Genomic DNA, 22,070 nt, shown 5'->3' with positions numbered 1-22,070 from the left:
CTATGCCCATCCAGCTTTCTTGTCATTGTTGATTTAGACAAATTCTCCGTTTACCAAAGATATGAAGAGAACTGTGGAGGAGACTCCGAGGCTGCAGGGGGCAGGGGGTGGAGGGGCTGGTGGGTCAGGCTGCACTTGGGTGACCCAGTCTGCCCTGAAGGGTCCAGGGTGCAAGACAGGTGGCCCAGGGCGTCGGGTCCAGAGTAGCCTGTCCCAGTGGCAAGGTGCAGATCACTTCAACCTGGAGAGTGTCCCCCCAGCCCCCTGCAGGGAGTGGAGCCATGTAGGGATCAGTGCCAGTGGGGACAGTGCTCTCAGTGAGTACTGGGAGTCCCATGTGACTGGTGCAGGCGGGAGGGCGGGAGGGCGGGATGGCAGGGCACACCTGCCCCTTCCTCGGCCCCAGCCCACGTGCATCCTGTCCCTCGGCCTCTCGCTTGTATCGTTCCTGTCTGTCGGGGCCAGGCTGCAGTCTCCCTGTACTGTGGGGTGTGGTTTGCAGCAGCTCCCCCACCCGCCCCTTCAGGGGCATCCTGGGCTGTCCCAGCAAAGGCCAGCCCACTCCCCTGGACCTGGTGGCCAGGAGTACTGGGAACAGTGGCCACAGTGGAACTGAGGGGCTGCCTGGGGGCAGCTGGAGAGGGGGGGAGTGGGTCGTGATTGTGGGGAAGGGACCAGACCAAATGCCCCCTGGAGTGCCCCGTGGGCAGCAGCCCCGTGTCCTGAGCCGGCTCATCGGCTGTTGGACGGGTCCCCGGCCTCCTGCATTGGCTCCCCAGAGGTGGGGCGGGGGGCGGCAGACTGCTTCTCTCTGCTTCCTGCAAACTGCACGCCCCTCCACGCCAGACTTCTTCCCTCTATCCTCAAGGCCTTGACCCTTCCCTGGGCCCCTCCAGCCCCAAACAGCTTCTGCTGGCATCGAATCTCTCCTCTGAGACACCCTAACCCTACTGGTTTCCAGAATTTCCCCAAGAAGGCAGCACACACGTGCGTCTGTTTATTTCATGCATGGAGACGTGTCCCGAAACTGGAGGAGGGGCAAGAACACGGGTACAAAACTGGTCAGCTCAGGTGGCACCACCACAGCTTAATTTACGGCCCCGTCGGTGTCTGCATGTGCAGAGCTTCACACACACACACACACACACACACACGGCATTTGACACAGGAACAGAGGCCAGTTGACAGACACTGTTTGCAGCCTGCCTAAAATATTGCAATTGCGTTTATTAAAAACGTGTGTGAAGGGAAGATCGTGCATCCATCTGAATAAAGTGTCCCCCCTCGGGCCCAGGCAGGGATGCCCCCCAGGCACCCCACGCTCACCTGTGCCCGCCCCAGCTTGGCATGTCCCCGCTGAGGGAGATGGGCCGGGCCTGTAAAGTGTATGAACTGGGCCCCACCGTGCAGACAGCACAGAGGGCAGAAGGAAGCCCCATCGCAGCCCAGCCGGCGCCCGGAGCCCACCTGCAGCCCGTCCAGGACAGCGTGGGCGGGGACTCGGGAAGGAACGCTGTGTGTGTTGGGCCCCCAAGAGGACCTGGGGTGCCGGCTTGCTCCTCAGAGCCTCCCACTCACCCCTGCCGAGGGGCAACACCTGGAGCCCGGCGGGCCGTCCTGTCCCTCGACCATTAGCCCCCCTGCGGCTGCCTGGGGAGGGGGTGATGAGGCAAGGCTGCCAGAGGGCGTGGCCCAGGGTGAGAGTGGCATTTGGCTTCAGCATTAAGGCCAGCGTGGGGGGAGGGCCCTGTGGGAAAGGCCAGCGCCTCGCCAGGGGTATCCCGTGCGGCAACCCCCCCAGGTCCCTCCTGCTGTCCTGTGGCCGTGGGTCCCTCTGTCCACGGGGGCCGTGCTCACGGAGTCTCTGCCTCCATGGGGCTGGCTTAAAGTGCTAGGTGCCTGGGAGGGATGCTCGGCCTCCCCTGCTCCCTAGTCCTGCAGACAATGCCCACGCCGTCCCCACCGGGCTCTTATTTGAGGATGTAGTTAATGAGCAGCTGACACGCCAGGAACACGCAGAGCAGGAACCAAGAGCGAGGGCTGTGCAGGGGGCCCGGGGCTGGGGCCTGCCTGGCGCGGGCCGTGGAGCTCAGCATGGCCGAGAGGTGCCTGGAACGAGAGGGCGCGGCGGTTCAGCCTAGGCCAGCCAAGCAGCACGGTGAGGAGTCTGGCCCTCTGGTGAAAACGGAGCCGGGGGGCTCGCGTAGGGGAGGGCCCCAGGGCACAGTGGCTGCCTGGGGCTCCCTGGGCACACCCTCCAGGAAGAGGGGTCAGGGCTAGCGGAGCTGGGGCTCTCACATCCCCCCTCCCACCTCCACTGTTGTGGGCTGAACAGAGTCTGCAAAGTTCTGTGTTGGAGTCCTGACCCCCAGCAGCCAGAACACAACTGTTTGGAGGTGTGACCTCTACAGAGGTAAATAAAGTAATGGGGTCACTAGGCTGGGCCCTCATCCCACAGGACTGGGGGTCCCTGTAAGAAGAGGAGGTCAGGACACAGACACACACAGAGGGACAACCCTGTGAGGACGCAGGGAGGAGACGGCCGTTGTCTGCACGCCTAGGAGAGCAGCCTCGGGAGGACCAGCCCTGCTCTGATCTGGGATTTCCAGCCTCCAAGCCGGGGAGGGGCAAAAGTCTGTATCTGAAGCTGCCGGTCTGGGGCTTGGTTGGCAGCCCAGGAAAGCTGCAGCCCCGTCCTGGCCTCTTGACATCACTGTGTCTGGACCAAAAGCCGAAGCTATTGGCTGTTTTCCCTCCACCTCCGTCACAGCAAAGCAGCAAATCTCCTTCTATGCTGCCCCAAGCCCCCTCCAGGTTCCCAAGGCCTCCAGGCCCGGCTCCTCCGTCTCGGCCTCTCACTTCAACTCCCCCTCCTCCTGGCAGCGGCCATCCTGTGGTGCCCGCCACTCTGGACTGACCTCTGCGTTCCCCATTTCCAGCTCCGCCCTGCCCAAATGCATCCTCCTCCAGGAAGTGCTCCCTGATCATGGAGACCACGTTCCTCCCCCACTCTTACAAGGTGTCGAGTCTCCGTTTCCCTTGGCCCTGCACAGCATCACGATGGAGCTGGTACCGAACGGTGAGAAACACCTCTGGGCCCCCTTGGGTGAGTCGCAGGGGAGTAGGGCTGGCCTCGTTACAGACCTTCCTCCAGCCCCAGGGGCACTGCTGTCAACCCCAGTCCACACATTGGGAGACTGAGGCCCAGACAGCCCAAGGTTTTGCAGTTCAGAGACTTGCAGCCTTGACTGGAGCCTGGCTCTGGGGCAGGGCTGGCGAGCAGGGCTCTGTCTCCCCGCGGGGGGCGAAACCCAACATGTTCTCAGGCCTCCCAACATGACTCGCTGTTTCTGTGGTCCTACTGGTCTTGGGGCTGGGGGGCCACTGACGCCAGCACCTCCTTCCAGCTTCCATCTAGCTCCGCCCCTCACCAGCCCCAGCTGTCCTGCACTCTGACCCCGTGCCCCCCAGCTGGTCCTTCGACGGCGGCCCACCTGTGCAGCTCCTGCTGGGCCTCCCGAATGGACAGGATTGCCTCGTGCAGCACCTGCAGCCGCCGCGCCTCCTTCCCACACCGAGGGCACGGGCTCTCGCAGCCTACAGGCGTCAGGAAGGAGCGGGAGCGGTGAGGATGGGCGGGTGGGGGCCTGGGGCCACGGCCCGCCTCCTTGCAGCCACTGCCACAAGAGGGAGGTGGTGCCCACCCCGGAGGGAACTCCAAGGCTCAGCCAGCCTCTGATAAGCCCAGCGGGGCCAAACGGGGAGACAGGCAGTCCCTGAAGACAGGGGACCAGGAAGCTGGAGCCCACCTGGAGAGCCACAGACAGGCAAGCCCCGCCCCTCGCTGGGCGCCCCGCCCCTCGCCAAGGGCCGACTCAGAGCCCCGCCCCCTCCCCCGCCCCCGCCGGCTTCACGGGTCCAGAGGGGCCGGCCCACAGGTCTCACCCGGAACAATGTCCCCGTCCTCCTCCTCCTCGTCAGAGAGCTCGGGGCAGGACTCGGGCGTGGAGCCGCTGCTCTCGGTGACCTGGCTGTGGCCGGAAGGCTGGTCGCTGGGCTTGCGGAGCCGGGGGTTGGGAGTGGACCCCTGGGGGGAGACGGAGCGGCTGAGCCGGAGCCCACCCACACCCACCGCACCCGCGGGGCCACCTGTGCCGTAGAAGAGGCGGCTGGCAGCGGCGGAGGCTGCTGGCTCTGGGCGGGTGACAGGCCTGGCCCTGACCTGACGCAGCACCCACCACCACCCCCCGACCCCCAATACAGGGGGAGACGACGGGGTCGGGGCCGTGGGACTCCGGAGCCGGCAGGGCTGACCCTCTCAGTGCGCTGACGGCCGGGGCTTCCCCAGCGTGGACGCAGGGACCCCCGGGCTGGCCATTCTCAGAAGAGCCTCCAGAGGACAGGGGTGGCCTCGTGACCGCAGGCCTGTCCCCGCGAGGGCCCGGGGGGTGCCCGACACCCTGCATGGGAGCCCTCGGCCCCGATGAGTGTGGTCAGAGCCGGGGCAGGGGGGCTTCCCACACAGGCAGGTTTTGGGGGTGTGGTGGGGCCGGCGCTGACCAGAGAGGCTGAGGAGAGGGAGGAGGGTGAAGAGGCCTGCCCGGGGGGACTTGTGCGGGAGGGACCGGGCTATCCGCCCCGGCTGAGGGGCTGCGGCATGTGGGGGAAGGGCTGGGACACACACAGCTCAGGAGGTACCTCGGTCCCCGTTTGCTGGGGAAATTGGGGCCACTGGGCAAAATGGGGGAGCCCACCCCTCCCTGCCCAGAGGGGAGTGTCCCCCAGTTGTATGCACAGTGGGCGCCCAGTGGGCGCTGTTCCACACGTGGGGCCACCCTGGGCTCCCCCAGAAATGGCACCTCTGCCAGAGTGCTCCTCCCTTGTGCTCCCCAGGGCCTCTTGCTGTCCTCCCCACCTCACCCCCACCCCCTGCCTCTCCCACCCTCCTCACCCACCCACAGAGGCCCAGGAGTCTGTGCAAATGCCACCTCCTCCTTCTCCTGCTACTTGGGCAAGCCCCTGGGCTGCCCTGAGGCTCAGTGTTTCATCTGTACAATGGGATACCGCCTGGCCGACACCATGGAGGGCGGTTCTGGGGAGCGATGGGGCAGGGCCAGTGCACCCCAGCACAGTGCCCTGAACATCGGGGTGTCCCAGGAACTGCGTGTCCTGCAAGTCCAGGGGTCTTGGCCCCTTGCTGGGTGGGAAACAGGGACCCAGGGGGACACCAGGGGAGACCCTGCTGGGATGTGTGTGGGTCAGAGTGTGATGGGGACCCAGAAGAGGAGGGCCAGGTTAGCTGGGTGTGAGGTGGGGGCGGAGGAGCCCAGGCCGGGCCCGGGGTGGTTCTGACCTGGTGCCTGGGCCCCGGGCTGCCCAGGAAGGCGGTCTGGCCAGCCATGGTCTCCCGCTGCAGGGTGTGCAGGACCCCATCTTGCTCAAACTGGGCGATGTCCTTCAGGGGGTCCCAGGGGCTGTGGCTGGGGGCGTCCAGAGAGTGTGGGTTGGCAGGGGCGGTGGCCCCCACACTGAGGGGCCCCCTCCCGGCCCAGCCCTCAGCCTCTCATCAGGGATGGAGCCCCCAGAGGAGTGACCACAGCCTGCCCCCATGAGCAGCCCCCGCATGGACCTCCCTCCCCATCAGTCAGGGCCAGGACAGTGGGGGTCTGCCAGCAGCCCGCCGCGCAGCCCAGGCCCAGTCCGCTGGCACTCACTTCTCATATCGGTAGCGCCACTCCTGGGTGGCAGGGTCCAGGTGGAAGAGCTGGGGTGTCCAGGGCACCAGGTTCTGCTGGCGCTCTCGGGCCCGCTGCCGCTGCGCCTCCTCCAGGGAAAACTTCTCCTGTGTGGCTTTGTGCTGGTCACCCTCACTGATGGCCCTGGTGACGTGCTGCCAGAGCCTGCGAGTGGAGCACCTGCTCTGAGCCAAGGGGACCTGGGCAGCCTTGTCCCTTCATACTAGAGGGGAGGCTCGGAGCAACCTCCACTTGACTGCCTCCAGTGACAGGGAGCTTACTACATAATCAGGGTGCCCATCTCTCCTGGGCACTGTTTATTTACCATGAAATGGTTCTTTCTTATGCTGGGCGCACACTTGGCATCAGCAGGGCCCTCCCTACAGAGCTCGCTCTTCCCCAGGCCTCCCTTTCTCTCCCTCCAGCTTCCCACAGCCGGACATGTCCTCTGCCACCAGGGATCCCCTCGGGTCTGTCCTCGTGCCAGGGACATCCAGGGGATCGCAGCTGCCAGCCTGGCCGCTCCGGCTGGGGTTGGGGGTCCTGCAGCGCCCAGGCCTCACCTCTCCGACTCCAGCTCCGTCTGCTCTTCCAGCAGCACCGTGTACCGTTTCAGCCGCTGCCTGCGTACCTCCTCGCTGGGGTTCCAGAAGAGCTCGGGGCCTCCTCTGCCCTCCTCCTTGATGAACACTTCCCTGTCCTGCCCCAGATGGCCGGGCGGGTCAGAGGTGTCGGCCGTGGCCTCCGGAGCCGGGCCCGCCCGCCTGCCCGCGCCTGCCCGGAGGCGGGTCTCACCCAGTGTCCCGTGAGCCGCGCCAGGACCTCCTCGCCCGAGGTGATCTTCCCCGAGATCTGGTTGATGCTCGTGCTGCCCCCGAAGAAGGGCTGTGGGGACATGCCCGAGATGGATGCGGGTGAGGGCACTGAGCTGGGGAGCAGGAGGGGCTCCTTCCTCGTGGGGGTGCGAGCTCCCAGCCCTGGTGCACAGCAGGGGCGGCCACACTTGCCCGCGGCCCAGCCGGAGCTCCAGGGTGCAGGTCCCAGACAGACCTTGGTGCCCCGTGGTGGGGATGGGCCTTGGCCTCTCCTGGCTCTGCTGTGTGGTCTGCGGGCAGCCCCTTCCCCTCTCTGCACCCCTCACAGCCCCGGCTGTGCTACAGGAAGGCCAGGAGCTGCTCACCGTATGCCCCTGCTCAGAAAACCATCCCTGGGCACAGAGAGGGTGGTGGGGGACCCCCCCAGGCCTTGCCTCTCCCCTGCCCGAGCCCCACACCCCCCAAAGCCCTGGGGTGGCTGAGCTGCCTGCGCTACCTTGAGCTTGAACTCCAGCTCAGCCTGCAAGCTGTTCTTCTCACACTCGATGGTCACCCTGCCGCCCAGCTCCATGGTCATCGTGCCGTAGAGGATCCCTGCAATAAAGCCATGGCGGGGGTCAGGGCTGCCCCGGGGCCCGCTGAGCCCCAGGCCTCGGTGGAGTCCCAGCAGCACTGAGACCGGCATGAGTGTGTCAGGCCCCGAGGGTGAGAAGGGAGCAGGGATGACAGGTGCTCCCGGGGGCCAGCGCTGCCAGGAGGGTGAAGATCGGAGCTGGCTCCTCACGGGCCTGCTCCCCCGGCGGACCTGGCTCCTCACGGGCCTGCTCCCCTGGCGGACGGGTCTTGGCCCCAGTGCCTTTGCTCGTGTGAGTTGCTAAGTCTCAGAGACACCCTCACCCTTACTGGGTCACCGCCTCCAGGAAGCCCCTGTTCCAGGCTCCCAGGAGCCCCACTGTCCCCTAGGAGCCCCTCATCACTGTGGGTCACTTGGCTGCATAGTCCCTGCCCTGCGTGGGTCTGTTTTAACTTAATACGTCAATGTTTTAATTAGCAAAGGAAAGCATGAGTCTTCTATTTCTGGTCAGATGGAAGGCTTACTCTGAAAGAAAGAACTGAGGAAGGAAGGGGAGAAGAGAAGGAAGAAAGGAAGGATCACTGTCACCCTAAGACACTTAGAGATGTGGGATAAAATATGTCTTTCGAAACTTCTTAAAAAACACAAGCTAATTGAAGTAGCAACATGGCAGGAATCACCCCCAAATCCTCCAGGCACCCAATGGAAAAGCCACACTGAAGGGAGGGGCCTCCGAACTGCTCAGGTGCTTTTCCAGGACAGGGCAGCGTGGGGTCAGAGAAGCAGGGGCAGGGCCCCGTGTGTGGGGTGAGGCATCAGAGGCCCTAGAACTGTCTGTAGCCGGCTTTGCAGTTTTGACTTTCATTTTGACTTTCATTTTGACTTTCACCTGTTTTCATTTACAAAATTATTTTAAAGATGAAATAGCAATTCCTAAAAATCCAAAGTGCAATGAAACCAAAGCCCAGAATGAGTGTCCCTTGGTGGCATGACCTGAGTGGGGAGTATTCAGTGACCTTACAGATCCCAGTGGGACCTACCGAGGATGGGAAGGAGTGCAAAAATCACAGCCCATGCTGCCTTCATGGCCTTCCCTGGGGCCTCAGATGGCAAAGAATCTGCCTGCAGTGCAGGAGACCCGGGTTCAGTCCCTGCACTGGGAAGATCCCCTGGAGAAGGGAATGGCTACCCACTCCAGTATTCTTGCCTGGAGAATCCCATGGACAGAGGAGCCTGGCAGGCTATAGTCCATGGGCTCGCAGTGACTCAGATAAGACTGAGCAACTTTCATCCTGCTGGCGGGCGGGGCTGTGTTGTGAGTGCTGTGCGTGGGGTGTGAATAAGATAGAAAGTGATCGTGGTGGGCTCATGGAAATGGGCTGTCTTGTATGGGAGAAAGACATTTCACATGTGCTAAATGGGGCGGACAAAAACCCACTGTCTTGAATCTGGATTGGAAACGTAAGTGTGAACACATCTGTTTTAATCTTAAAAAAACAAAACAAAACATTCTATGTTCAGCTCAGTGGAAAGCCCTAGGGAAACAGAGACCAGACCACTCATAGGAAGCAGACCTCACCTCCAGACAATGGTGCCTAAGTCTAAAATAGCTCTTCCTAGTTGGAGAAGGCAATGGCACCCCACTCCAGTACTCTTACCTGGAAAATCCCATGGACCGAGGAGCCTGGTGGGCTGCAGTCCATGGGGTCGCTAAGAGTCAGACACGACTGAGCGACTTCACTTTCACTTTTCACTTTCATGCATTGGAGAAGGAAATGGCAACCCACTCCAGAGTTCTTGCCTGGAGAATCCCAGGGACGGGGAAGCCTGGTGGGCTGCCATCTATGGGGTTGCACAGAGTTGGACACGACTGAAAAGACTCAGCAGCAACAGCAGTGGAAAGAACCAGAGACTCCCTGGAGAAATGGCTGATTCATGGGCTAGAGCAGGAAACGCCCGAGTCTCCTGGGATCACAGCAGGAGGAAGCAGGCTGCTCGGGCTGGGTGTACCAAGGTCCCAGGGCCAATCTGAGGGCGCCTGCCTGCCGGCCAACATGACACAAGGAGCAGCCAGCATGATTCCAGCTGGAATACTCTTTATGATTATGCATGTTCTGATCAAACCATGCTCAAAGCAACATGACCTCACCCAGGACCACCTTTGGAGGAGTTCAGGAGGAAAACTCATTACTGTTTTGAAAATGCCAGGCTGAGTTGAAAATGAATCCTAAGTTGGAATCAAGATTGCTGGGAGAAACAGTATATCAACCATCTCAGATATGCAGATGATACCACTCTAATGGCAGAAAGTGAAGAGGAACTGAAGAGCCTCTTGATGAGGGTGAAGAGGAGACTGAAAGAAACTCAACACAGAAAACTAAGATCATGGCATCTTGTCCCATCATTTCACGCAAGGCAAATAGAAGGGAAAAAATGGAAGCAGTCACAGATTTTATTATCTTGGGCTCCAAAAATCAATGTGGACAGTAACGACATCCAAGAAATTAAAAGACACTTGCTCCTTAGAAGGAAAGCTATGAGGACCCTGGACAGTGTATTAAAAAACAGAGACATCACTTTGCTGACATAGGTCTGTATAGTTAGTCTAAGCTATGGTTTTTCCAGCAGGCATGTACGGATGTGAGAGTTGGTCCATAAAGAAGGTTGAGTGCTGAAGAATTAATGCTTTCGAATTGTGGTAGTGGTAAAGACCCTTGAGATCCCTGCTGCTACCACCACAGAGATGGAGGCAACTCGACATCGTGAACCTTGTGGCGGGGAGGCGGGAACCACCTGCTGGTGTCTTGTTGGAAGAACTGTGCCTGAAAGTGATCAAGCCTCCAGGGATGAAGTCAGTCTCCAGATTATAGACAGTACGTTCAGCTACACCACAGACACAGCCAGTAAATCCAGACCGGAGGAAACCCCACACGAAAATGATCTTATTCCTTCAAGAAATACATTGTGAGGGGAAAAAAAGGTGCAGGGTCATACCGAGCACCAAGTGTGACCCTCACCTGGAATCCTCTTCAAACAAATGAACTGTGACACATGTGTGTGCGTATCTACACACACCTCGGCTTCCCTGGCGGCTCAGAGGGTAAAGAATCTGCCTGCAATGCAGGACACGGGCGTCTGACCCCTGGGTCGGGAAGGTCCCCTGGAGGAGCGAATGGCTGCCCACTGCAGTACTCTTGCCAGGAGCATCCCATGGACAGAGGAGCCTGGCAGGCTGCAGTCCATGGGGTTGCCAAGAGTCAGATTTGACTGAGCAACTAACACTTTCATGTATATAAACATACGTGCATTTATGACAATTAGGGGTCTTTGAACACTGACTGTGTATCTGATACTTTTAAGGAAAGAGTCTTGGTTACTTTTTTTGTGTACATAATGACAGTCTTGTGGTTCTGGCTAAGAAGGGGAACCCTTACATCGTAGTGAGTGAGTCACTACCGTGTAGTGAGACAAAATGAAGCGCAGATGACATGATATCTAGACTCTACTTCAAACGAATGCGGTGAGGGGTGTGTGAGAACAAAGGAAGCAAGACAGCCACGACACAGTGCTGTGGGTGCTGGGGTGTGGTTGGGAGGCGACCCCTGTCCTTTCACATGTGTTTGATGTTTCCCGTAACAGAAAGTTGATGAAAAACAAACGCACTGATGAACGGGTAAGCGTGCAAATAAATAAATAAGAGTAATCCTCTGGGAGAAAAAGATAAGAGGAGGGGAGGAGGAGAAGCATCTGTCCTCTGAGCAGCGAGGCCTTTGCTGACCTGACCCTTGGTGTCCTGTGGGAAGCAGGACAGAGGGGCTGCCCCAGAGTAGCAAGGAAAGTGTGTTCTGAGCCATTTCCATAAAACTGGGGCTCTCACCTCCCTACACCCTCGGCAAAAGGAGAGTAAAGGAAACGGTGGTATTGGGCATGGTTCTCGGGGTTAAAGGGCCTCAGCTGGGAAAGAATCCGCTTGTAATGTAAGACCGGGGTTCAATCCCTGGGTTGGGAAGATCCCCTGGAGAAGGGAAAGGCTACCCACTCCAGTATTCTGGCCTGGATCATCCCATGGACAGAGGAGCCTGGCGAGCCACAGTCCATGGGGTTGCCGAGAGTCACATACAACTGAGCGACTAACACTTTCACATACATAAACATACATGTATTTATGACAATTAAGGGACTTTGCAGCCATGAAACTAAAAGACGCTTACTCCTTGGAAGGAAAGTTATGACCAACCTAGATAGCATATTCGAAAGCAGAGACGTTACTTTGCCAACAAAGGTCTGTCTAGTCAAGGCTATGGTTTTTCCAGTGGTCATGTATGGATGTGAGAGTTGGACTGTGAAGAAAGCTGAGCGCTGAAGGATTGATGCTTTTGAACTGTGGTGTTGGAGAAGACTCTTGAGAGTCCCTTGGACTGCAAGGAGATCCAACCAGTCCATTCTGAAGGAGATCAGCCCTGGGATTTCTTTGGAAGGAATGATGCTAAAGCTGAAACTCCAGTACTTTGGCCACCTCATGCGAAGAGTTGACTCATTGGAAAAGACTCTGATGCTGGGAGGGATTGGGGGCAGGAAGAGAAGGGGACGACAGAGGATGAGATGGCTGGATGGCATCACCGACTCGATGGACGGGAGTTTGGGTGAGCTCCAGGAGTCGGTGATGGACAGGGAGGCCTGGCGTGCTGCGATTCATGGGGTCACAAAGAGTCGGACATGACTGAGCGACTGAACTCAACTAAACTAGTCAAAGACACTGATTTGAAAATGCTACATACCCTATGATTCCAGCTCTTTGACCTCCTGAAAAGAGCAAACCTATGTAGACAGTGAAAAGACCAGTGGTTGCCAGGGGTTTGGGGGAGGGGGAGGGAGGAAGAGGTGAATTCATCTATTCATGTGTAACCATCATAAGAAATCTTAGGGTGGTGAAACTATCCTGTGATCTTGTAATGACAGAAACAGTTATTTGTCCCAGTCCATATAATTACACAACAAAGTGTGAACCCTAATGTAAACTACAGACTTGTTGATATTCAATAATAATGTGTCAATACCAGCTAACCAACCGTAACACTGTAGCACACTCATAAAAGATGTTTACAGTAGGGAATTCCTGTGTGTGTGTGAGTATACTCGTGTGTGTGTGTGTACTCCTATGTGTCTGTGTATGAGACAGAGCATACTTGTGTGTGTGAGTATACTCGTGTGTGTATGTGTATACTCATGAGTGTGTGAGTATGCTCCTGTGTGTCTGTGTGCGGGTATGTGTGTGAGTATTCTTGTGTGTGAGTATACTTGTGTGTGTGTGTGTGTGTGTGTGTATACTCATGCATGCATGCACATGTGTTGGGACAGAGGGGGATATGGAGCACTCTGCATTTTCCGCTCAAATTTTTGGAAACCTAAAACTACTGTAAAAAAAACGCTATTAATTAAAAAATAAAAGAAATCCTATAACTGAATCACTTTGCTGTATACCAGAAATTGACACAACATTGCAGGAAAAAAAAGGAATTCTAAACCTTGAACTACTGCAGTGAGACTGCAGAACACCAGAAACAAGAGAAGATCCTAAAAGCAGCTACAGAGAAAAGCAGATCATGTAACAAGCAGGCTGGCGCTGACTGATCACCAACCAGGATGGAAGCTGGAAGGTGGAAACAAACTTTCAAAGCAGTGACAGGCCATCTGCCCAGAATTTCATACCCCGCTGAACAGTCACATAAGAGGGAGTGTGAAACAGATCCCTTCAGCAGACAAGAACCAGGCTGTTCCCCCGAGGGTGACAGCCTGGGCTCTGTCCCCTGGGGCAGGGGCACCACAGCCTCTCACCTTTGCAGTGGGCATAGGGCATGGTGAGGCTGTAATCCTCTGCCCGGTTCAGGAAGGTGAGGGTGGCCTTGCCATCCAGCAGAGCTGACAGTGAATTCCCTGCAGAGAGACACGGGGTGGTAAGGACAGTGCGTGGAGCCAGATCCTGGAGACCTCAGCCCCCACCCCCACCCCAAGTCACAGGACCTGAGCTCCCTTCCAACAGGTGGGGAGAGCCCCGGGCACCTTGAGCTGTGTGACTGTGGGTGGGTCACTTAACCTTTCTGAGCCTCAGGTTCTGTGAAAGCCCCATCCAAGTTGCACAAGGCGTTCATCCTGAGGAGTTACTTCAGCTGCCATGTGTTAGGGTTTATTTCAGTTACTAAAGCAGGGATTCTTAAGGGGGAGACTTTGACCCTTTCCAAACCAGGGCCTCTGCTCTGATTTTAAATACCTCCGGAGAGAGGGTCTGGCCCACTCAAGGGTACACAGTCAGTGACGGGGCACAGGGGTTGAAAAGGTGGGCAGAGCCTGTGCAGTCAGCTGGGTACACAGAGCACTTGGGCCACCTCTCCACCAGTGAGAGCCATGACAAGGCCAACCAGATGGAGAGATGCAGAGAAACCCGCAGTGCCAGGCTCTCGAGGCCTGCTGGACGGAATGTCCTGTGATGGCGAAGCTGCTCTACCCTGTGCCGTGGGACACGGCGGCCACCTGTGGCTACCTGCGCCGTGGCCAGAGTGACTGAGCGGCCACCCAGTACGTTTCATCTCATCTGAATTACTTTAAATAGCCACGTGCGGCCAGCGGTGCTGGACGGCAGGCCGGCCCTGCAGGCCCCTTTGCACGTGGTCCTTCCTCACTATCCTCCCAGCACCCCTGTGAACCCCAAGGCCGAGGGAGGGATGGGAGAAGCCGCCTGGGGGCCTCTGCAGAGCCCAGGTTCTAAGCAGTTTACCCCGCGTGGTCCCTGCTAGGAGAGGTGGGGAGGGACACGAAACGGCCCCCGTGGGAGGTCTTGGTAACCCCTGAATCTGAGCTCAGCCCTGCCCCCCACCCCGTTTCCCCGAGGCCCTGGGGAGACCCCAGGGAGCCGCTCCCCTCTCACCGTAGAACCGGGACTTGGCGGTGATGCTGCCACTGATGCAGAAGCCGTCCTTCCGGTTGCTGACATGGAAGGCAGACACGGGTGGGTGGTGGGAGACCTGTGGGCGGAGAGGCGGCTCGTGCGACGGCCCCAGCAGTGGGCAGCCCTGCCCACTCCCAACCCTCTGGGCCCCGCCCACCCCCTATCCCTCCAGGCCCCAGCAGCGGGCAGCAACCTCCACCCCCCATCCCTCCAGCCCCAGCAGCGGGCGTGAGGGCAGTCTCGTCTTGGGACTCGGCCCAGGAGCTGCCTGCCATCCCCGTGTCCCACCCAGGCCCCCCCACCCCCACCCCGCAACCCCAAGGACACACGGCTGTCACAGCCACGGTGGGGTCTGCACCCCCTGGGAGAATCCAGGCGGCAGTGAGGCCAGAGCTCTTCCTCCGGTCCAAGGCGGGGCTGCCCAGAAACAGGCCTGGGCTGAGACACTCCCCACCCGCCACCAGTGCCCCCCCCCATCGGGGTGGCCCTTGCCTGCTCAGCGATGTAGAAGGTGTGGCTGTTGGTCTGGGGGTGGAACCAGCAACAACGGAAGGTCTCCCCCAGGATGGGGTTGTAGGGCTTCTTGATGCCCTGCAGGCAACGAACAAGAGGCTGGCTGAGACACTGGGGGCGGGGGCGGCCAGGGACGCCAGCTGGGCTGGGCTGAGGACCGAGGGGCGGTGAGGGGGCTGCCCTTGCCCACGGCCCCGGCAGGCAGGTCTCTACAAGGGACGCCCGGTTTGCAGCCAGCGTCCGGGAACAACAGCCCACTCCTGCTCCGAGGAGACTGTGCTTTGCCCATGATTTCCATTCGGGGGCGGGGGGAACAGCCTACAAAGTGGCATGTCCACATCTCGGCTCTGAGGGGCTCTCAAGACCCTGACCGCCGCACACTCTCCCGGGACGCCCGGGAAGCCACTGCGCCGCCCACTCAAAGCCCCCAGTGGCTTCTACTGACCTTTCAAGTGGGGACCCAAGTCCTCCCGCACATCCTGCCCCCAGCTCTGCTTCGGCCACACTCACGTCCTTTCTGCTCCCCAAACAGTCCAAGTTCATCAGGGAACAATCTCCCTGTCTGGAGAGCCCTCCTCCCGGGTCTCCTGTAGCCCAGCTCAGACTCCCCTCTCCCCATCTGATGTCCGTCAACTGCAGCTGTGTGCGCACACTCGCGTCTCACCCTGGAGACTGGGGCTCTGTGACTGTCTGCAGAGCCTCCAGAGGTGTGCCTGCGCGTCCACAGCTCCACACTCTGCCCATCAGTCCTTCTCTGACCCAAGCTTCCTAGAGCCAGCTCTGAGCCGACTCTGCAGCAGCCAGTGTGCTGTCCTGGGTAGGTAACCTGGCACACGGGCCCCCTCCTCGGAGAAGTCCTCCGGAGTGCGCCCACTGTCCCAATGGCCGCTGAGCGCGCGCACACCTGGCTTTGCCCAGGGCCTGCGTCAGAATGCAGAAAGCCCCAGGAAGAGTGGGGAGACCTGGTCCCATTTGCAAACTGCTGTGTGACTCTGGGCCTTCCCCTCCCCTCTCTGAGCCTCAGTTTCCCCTCCTGCACAGTGGAACTAGAACCCTGGGTCCCATGGGACCCCAGGCCCCTCCCATCACTACAGCCAGAGGAGCCCTGCTCTCATCAGAGACCCGGATTTGGTTCTCAAAAGACGCTTCACGCCCAAAACCCTTGGGTCCCCAGGGTTCCTTGAGGTTCAGGGTCCAAAGTCCTCTTCTTGGCACTGCTGTGTGGCAGCTGTTTCTCTGAGGTGCGGAGGGCCCAGCTCGGGCCTTTCAGGGATCGGGACGACCCTGTGGGCCGGGCCCCACCAGCAGGTCCCTAGGTGGGAAGTCTGGGCCCGGCCCCCCATCTCTGAGGACCTACGGGGACAATCCTGGGGGTGGAGGATGCCCCTCAACCCCGACTGCAGGCAGGGGTGGGTGCCGGGGGCGGGGCTGAGTGGACCTCCCGCTGGCCGCCCCCCATGCCTCCCCAGAAGGTGCTCTCACCTTGGGCTTCTTGTAGAAGCCAGACAGGTACCATCGCAGCACGAGCTTGATGCGGCTGTAGGCGTCCTCCTCCAGCGCAGCCCTGCAACCACACCACGGGCGGGGGAGTCCTCACTCCAGGTCAGGGACCTGTGCCTCTCTCCTCCCTTTCCCCGGGCCCTTCCCTCCTTCTGTTTCAATCTCCATCGGCTTGTTGGAAACCCAGGCCCTTCCCAAGCTGCCCTGTCCCGACGATGGGAAGTGTGTGTGTGTGTGTGTGTGTGTGTGTGTGTGTGTGTGTTGGTGGTGGCGGGGGCAGCTCCACCACCGGGGCAGCGAGGGTGCGGCTGGCTCGAGGCTGGCAAGGTGCCGCCTCCAGGAAACCGCCGGGATGCTCTCCCCTTCACCTAGCTCCCTGTGCATGGGCTCCTGAGCCTTCAGGCCCCTTTCCAACCTCAGCCTCGTTCAGCCTGAGGGCACAGTGCCAGGGCTCAGGTGCAGAGGGTGCTAGGCTCCCCTGAGACAGGGGCCCTGATGGACATGGGGCGGCCCTGCCCTCCCGGCCCAGCAGCCCCTCCCCGGAGTCGGGGCCCCTCGGAGGCAGAGCGTGCAGGGGCCGGGACGCTCTGCATCCTCGGGGCGGGTGCCGGGCCCTCCCCGTGGCACACCTGGAGAGCAAGTCGGCGTGGCAGTAGTAGTCGGAGAGCTTGTTGAGGAACGAGCGCGGCTCGAGCACGAAGGTGGGCAGTGCCACGCGAGACAGGTCCATGCCTGGCCGCAGCTGTTTCAGCAGGACCCACACCAGGCTCTTATTCTCCTCCGACACCGTCTCCACCTGCGATGCCTCGCCCCGCTGAGGGCAGAGGGGCCGGGTCAGGCCAGAGCCAGGCGGGCGGGGAGCCTCGGCGCCCAGGGGAGCCGCGAGGGGCGCACTGCCACCTCATCCGGGGTCCCCCCAGCCCCGCCCCCATGCCCAGCGAGCCTGTCCGGGCCCCACCTGACCCCTGCCTACTCCGGCATGTGTCCCCTGGGCCCAGAGGGGCGCCTGCTGGCCCTGGCCAGCTGCCCTGTGCCTCGGTTCCTGGCCAGCCCAGACTACCTGGGCGCCCTCTGCGCCTCCAGTCTGTGCCCCGCCTGACACCTGTCTTTGCACACTTCTGTGCCGCAGCAGCAGGGGGCACGTGCTCACAGACACCTTGTCCTGCCCCCAGCCCGTCTCCACCCAGGGACACGACAGCGGTGCTTCGGTCCGGCACCCGCTTCAGAAGGGGGCCTTCACTCCCCCAGGACCACATGGGGGCCCCCTCTCTTCCCTGAGACATCTCACCCTCCCCATAGCTCCAAACACTTGCCAGGGAGAGACCTAGCCCTGGAGCTTCGGGCTTTGTCTGCGCAGGGGGTTGAGGGCGTGGTGGACAGGGAAGCTGGGGACCGGGTGGGGGGCTCTGTCTCCCAGAACACGCCCACCACAGGCCCTCAGGTGGGCAGAACAATCTCAGAAAGGGTCATGTGGGTGTCTGAGGACGGCTGGCTGGTGGGACGGCTGATCCCAGTCAGGGCTGGGACCCTCACCCCTGGGGAACCGAAGCCCCTGGGTGATGCCAAGCCCCTCTCCCCTCCCTGTGGACCCCCAGGACCTATGGATCCAAGGTATTGGTCCTGGGGTGTATGTAGCTGGACCTGACTCCCCAGGAGGCAGCAGCACGGGGGTGCCCACAGCCTGCCCTGCATCAGGATCCGCCCCCTCCTCCTCCTGCCCTCAATTCTTCCCGGCGTCAGGGTCTTTTCCAACAAGTGGGCCCTTCGCATCCCTCCCAGGGCTCTCCCCGAGTCCTGCCACCCTGGCCCACTGGTCCCGGGCCCTCCGGGTGCAGCAGAGCCGACGAGCTCTCCCAGAGGCGACGGCCAGGCGTTGCCTCCACGGCTCCAGGGGTGGGGGCTCTGGACGGGGCGGGCTCTCACCTCCCCCAGCTCCTCGTGGTCCTGCACCACGTAGGTGGTCCCTCTGTGCCCGGGGCCCACCGGGGCCTCGGACTGGTCGCTCCCGCTCTCGGTCTTCCGGCTGTGGTCGTGGGTCTCGTTATCCGACTCCTCGGCGTTCTCCCTCTCCGACTTGTCCGAGAAAGCGTCGTTTTCCAGGGAGGACCCGTTCAGTCTGGAAGGTGGATGGGGCCCGGGGGCGGCTGGTCACGGTGAGGCCAGGCACCCCCACCTCTGGGCGCACACCCAGCACGCCCACTAGGGGCGCCCCTCCCTGCTGGGTGCCTCACCCCCATCCCCGTGTTTAAAAGCCTCGGCGATGGGCACTGGACACTGTTAGTCCCAGTTCACAGATGAACACACTGAGGCTCCAGGGCCCACCTGGAGTGGAGGAGGCCTGCCTTTTGGGCCGGGGCGTGGGTGGCCAGACCTCTACGGCGTTTGCTCCCCATCCCCTCCCCACGTACAAGGAGACCCTGCGTGCTGCTGCCAGGAGTCCCCAGCAGGCAGGAGACCCAGGCTCCTGGGAGGGGCTGGCCCCTGCCCCCCGCACCCCTGCTCACGGGAACAGGTCCTGGTCATGGATGGCACCCGAGGCGGGCAGCCCGCAGAGCGAGGAGGGCGACCCATCTGGCGAGGACCCGGGCTCCCCGTCACGGCCCTGCTTGCAGGTGCTGAGTCGCAGGAGACTGGAGCACCGCAGCGCCAGCTCCAGGGCATCCAACCAGCAGCGGCCTGCGGGCAAGGGTGGGGTGAGCGGCCCCTAGCTTGCTGCACATGGGCGAGGTACTCAGGGCACACGGGCGAGCCCCCTGCCCCGCTGCCTGGGAGCTGGCCCACGCCCACCCTGCCCTTCCTCAACGAGGCGCCCCCACAGGACCCCCTACTCCTGGCACGTGGTTATTCACCTGCTTACAGAGGACTGAGGCCAGGATGGGTGAGTGACTGCCTCAAGGTCACACGCTAAGCAGGACCCCGTGTGCTAAGTCGCTTCAGTCATATTTGACTCTTGGTGCCCCCATGGACTGTAGACCACCTGGATCCTCTGTCCCTTGGGTTCTCCAAGCAAGAATACTGGAGGGGGTTGCCAGGCCCTTCTCCAGGGGATCTTCCCGACCCAGGGATGGAACCCGCATCTCTGGCGTCTCCCGCACTGGCAGGCGGGTTCCTTACCACTAGTGCCCCCTGAGACGTCCTCTGTACCCAGAGGCCCTGCAAGTTCCCACCTACGGAGTCGGGGCCAGGGCCCTCCCAGATGGAAACCACTCCCACAGGTCAGGGCAGGGCCCGGCCTCTGCGGCTGAGGGCTTTAGCAGGCCTGGAGCTCAGGGCAGGAGGGTGGGTGGCAGGCTGGGGAGGGGCCTGCTGAACCAAGGCTGAGGAGGCAGCTCCTGGTGCTGGAAGAGCCCTGGGAGACGAGGGGAGGGCCGACCTGAAGGGCAGAGCGGTGGAGGATGGAGCCAGCCGCCTCCAGTCCCAGCCCTTGTCCCCAGCCTCCTGCTGCCTTCCTGGTGAAGGCTGCCAGCAGGTTAGACCTGGGGTTCAAGCACTTTGAACTCATTTCTTTACTTCTCCGAGCCTTTAAAGTATGACCCTCCTGGAGACAGAAAGTTTCCTTCCCTAACTCTCCTCCTCCAGGAAGCCCACCCTGATACGCTCAGGGCCTGTGGACGTCCCTCCTCCCTGACCATGGCCCCCAGCCCCATCAGGGACTCGGCTCACGCCTCAGCCGAGCTGGCCTTGTCTGAAGGTTCTCTGCTTGCCTCCCCCAGAAGGTAGTAGGCTCCATGGGAGCCCAGGCCGCCCTGTCCATCCCAGGGCCCAGGAGGGGCGTGGCCCCGAGTAGGGGGGCTGGGGACAGAGGGTGGCATTCGAGAGACTCAGGAGTGTCGATGCGGCGTCTGGCCACCAGGGGGCAGCCGGGAGGCCCAGAGTCACGTGGTCAGGCCAGGCTACCTTGGGCAGCGCCTCGCCCGCCCCGGGCCACTGGAGGGAGCCTTGCGCCGGCTCCCCGGGGCAGGAGACAGCGGCGTTTACTCGGGGAGGCCGCGAGAGGGAGCCCCAAGCACGCGCGGATTCAGGAAGGCGCATCCCTCCGTCACGGGCAGTTCAGCCAGCCTGTCTCCTCAGGTCTCCCCAGGTGGTTGGTAAAAGCAGCACCTGGTGATTCAATGGTGCCTGGCACTCAGCCATTGTTATCTGCTAAATAAGGTCATCGGATTCTCATAGCAGCTAAGGATAGGGTGTTACTGCTTTCCCTTTTGTCCATGAGGGAGACTGAGGCTCAGAGAAGGAACAGGTGATTGGTGGGCTTGTCCCAACACCAGGCTGCCCCCTTGGATGGCTTCAGGAGGGTCTGAACCGGGGTCCCCTGAACCTGGCTGATCCCTCCACCAAGGGGCGGGGGTGCTTCACATGGGGTCACCGTGGAGACCGGCAGGGCAGGTGGGACTCACCGTCAGACTCGGAGGCAGCCCTGAAGATCAGGTAGCTGCTGGGCAGGGGCTGCGTGATGGAGCCCACGCTCTCGCCTTTGGGGCCCTGGAGAGGCAGAGAGGCGGTGTCACCCGAGGAATCGTGCAGGGACGGGGGGAGGCACAGGTCAGGTGGCCATGGGGACCCACACTCACACATGCACAGATGCTTCTGGGGCCTCGGGACCCCCAGGTGGGGTCAGGCCATGTAGACGCAGCAGGTAGCAAGAGCGGTGAGTGGGCGCTCCCTGACCCCCTTCTCAGCTGGAGGCCCCACCCTGGGTTTTTCTCCCTAAGACCCCATTTAGGTGGCCAGAATCAGCACGTGCAAATCCAGGACACTTGGTTAAATTTGAATCTCAGAAAAATTACACATACACAGTTTAAATATATCCCATACACTATTTGGGACATACTTATACTAAAAAAAGAGCCGACTCACTGGGAAAGACCCTGATGCAGGGAAAGATTGGAGGCAAAAGGAGAAGAGGGTGGCAGAAGATGAAATGGTCAGACAGCATCACTGACTCAACAGAAGTGAGTCTGAGTGAACTCGGGGAGATAGTGAAGGACAGGGGAGCCTGGTAGGCTGCAGTCCACGGGGTTGCAAATCGGACATGACTTAGCCACTGAACAACAACATACTAAAAAAACCCTTCTTGATTGCCCTCTGAAATCCGAACGCACCCAGGCATTCTGGACTTCATCTGGCAACCTGACCCGCTCTGGTCCCGGGCTGGGCTGCCCCCGGGTTCCAAAGGGGGACGTCTGGGCCTGGAGCAGCCGCCCTCACATGGCCCCATTCCCCAGCCTCTGGACAGGGCTCGACGTGTGATCTGAACCCATCAGGCCCCCAGGTCCCGAGCAGCCCCCACCCCAACGTGTGTCCCACATGGAAGACCACTGACCACATCAGATCCCCCGGCCGCTGAGTGACTAACCCTTAACTGTCAGCCCAGCTTTGGACCCCTGCTCCTGGGGCCCCAGCACGAGGCTCCTGACTGCCGGCCATGCTCTCCTCCTGCCCAGCACCGCACCCCCCGCCCCGTGGGGCTCTCTCCTCGCCTGGCCCCCCGAGCCCCGGGGCTCGCACTGCGGTACCTTCACAGCCCAGACGGACTGGTCCAGCGGGTGGAAGAGCTTGAAGCAGAAGCCGTCCTTCTTGGAGGGCCTCTCGATGAGCTCACAGCAGTGCAGCAGGACCGTGCCCACCCACTGGCCCACCTTGGGCGTCTTGTAGATGAGCAGCACTCCCGGCTTCAGCACGCACCACAGTTTGGTCCAGCTCTTCAGGGTCCCTCGGATCTGGGGGGAAGGGTGCTGACGTCAGTGCCGGCTGGGGACCCCGGGGGCATCTGAACTGCCGTCAACGCTGGGACCCTGGGGGCATCTGAACTGCCGTCAACGCCGGCTGGGGACCCCGGGGCATCTGAACTGCCGTGGAGGGGCAGAAGGACGGGGCCCCAGGCTCTGGGTAGGGTTCTCTTTTAGTTTTTAACAGAAGCTCCAAAAGATGGTGAATCCAAAGAAAGATGCTGCAGCCAGATTTACCGAAGCTCACGGAGCTCAAGTTCA

General features: G+C 60.9%; 1 protein-coding gene across 7 annotated transcripts in view; it reads right to left on the bottom strand.

Annotated features, from left to right (window-relative positions):
* Window positions 1–1,194: 1,194 nt before the first annotated feature.
* Window positions 1,195–22,070, bottom strand: part of OSBPL5 (oxysterol binding protein like 5) — a 66,850-nt gene continuing 45,974 nt past the window's right edge. For 6 of the 7 annotated variants that reach the window (XM_005227390.5, XM_059883131.1, XM_059883130.1 and 3 more), the window contains 17 exons: window positions 21,597–21,800; window positions 20,478–20,562; window positions 18,585–18,756; window positions 18,004–18,196; window positions 16,710–16,894; window positions 16,063–16,144; window positions 14,560–14,658; window positions 14,047–14,143; window positions 12,960–13,058; window positions 7,047–7,144; window positions 6,531–6,620; window positions 6,299–6,435; window positions 5,715–5,900; window positions 5,354–5,480; window positions 3,946–4,087; window positions 3,495–3,597; window positions 1,195–2,109 (listed from right to left, as the gene is read on the bottom strand). In XM_005227390.5, the coding sequence (XP_005227447.1) occupies window positions 1,971–2,109; window positions 3,495–3,597; window positions 3,946–4,087; window positions 5,354–5,480; window positions 5,715–5,900; window positions 6,299–6,435; window positions 6,531–6,620; window positions 7,047–7,144; window positions 12,960–13,058; window positions 14,047–14,143; window positions 14,560–14,658; window positions 16,063–16,144; window positions 16,710–16,894; window positions 18,004–18,196; window positions 18,585–18,756; window positions 20,478–20,562; window positions 21,597–21,800 (2,238 nt within the window). In that variant the 3' untranslated portion in view covers window positions 1,195–1,970. The remainder of the gene's footprint in view (window positions 2,110–3,494; window positions 3,598–3,945; window positions 4,088–5,353; window positions 5,481–5,714; window positions 5,901–6,298; window positions 6,436–6,530; window positions 6,621–7,046; window positions 7,145–12,959; window positions 13,059–14,046; window positions 14,144–14,559; window positions 14,659–16,062; window positions 16,145–16,709; window positions 16,895–18,003; window positions 18,197–18,584; window positions 18,757–20,477; window positions 20,563–21,596; window positions 21,801–22,070) is intronic. The other variant, XM_059883133.1, reaches the window with a different exon arrangement.

Source organism: Bos taurus, chromosome 29, assembly GCF_002263795.3.
Source record: "Bos taurus isolate L1 Dominette 01449 registration number 42190680 breed Hereford chromosome 29, ARS-UCD2.0, whole genome shotgun sequence".
Lineage (NCBI taxonomy): Eukaryota > Metazoa > Chordata > Mammalia > Artiodactyla > Bovidae > Bos > Bos taurus.
Note: the sequence above shows the minus strand (reverse complement) of the source record. Positions and strands in the feature narration are given on the sequence as shown.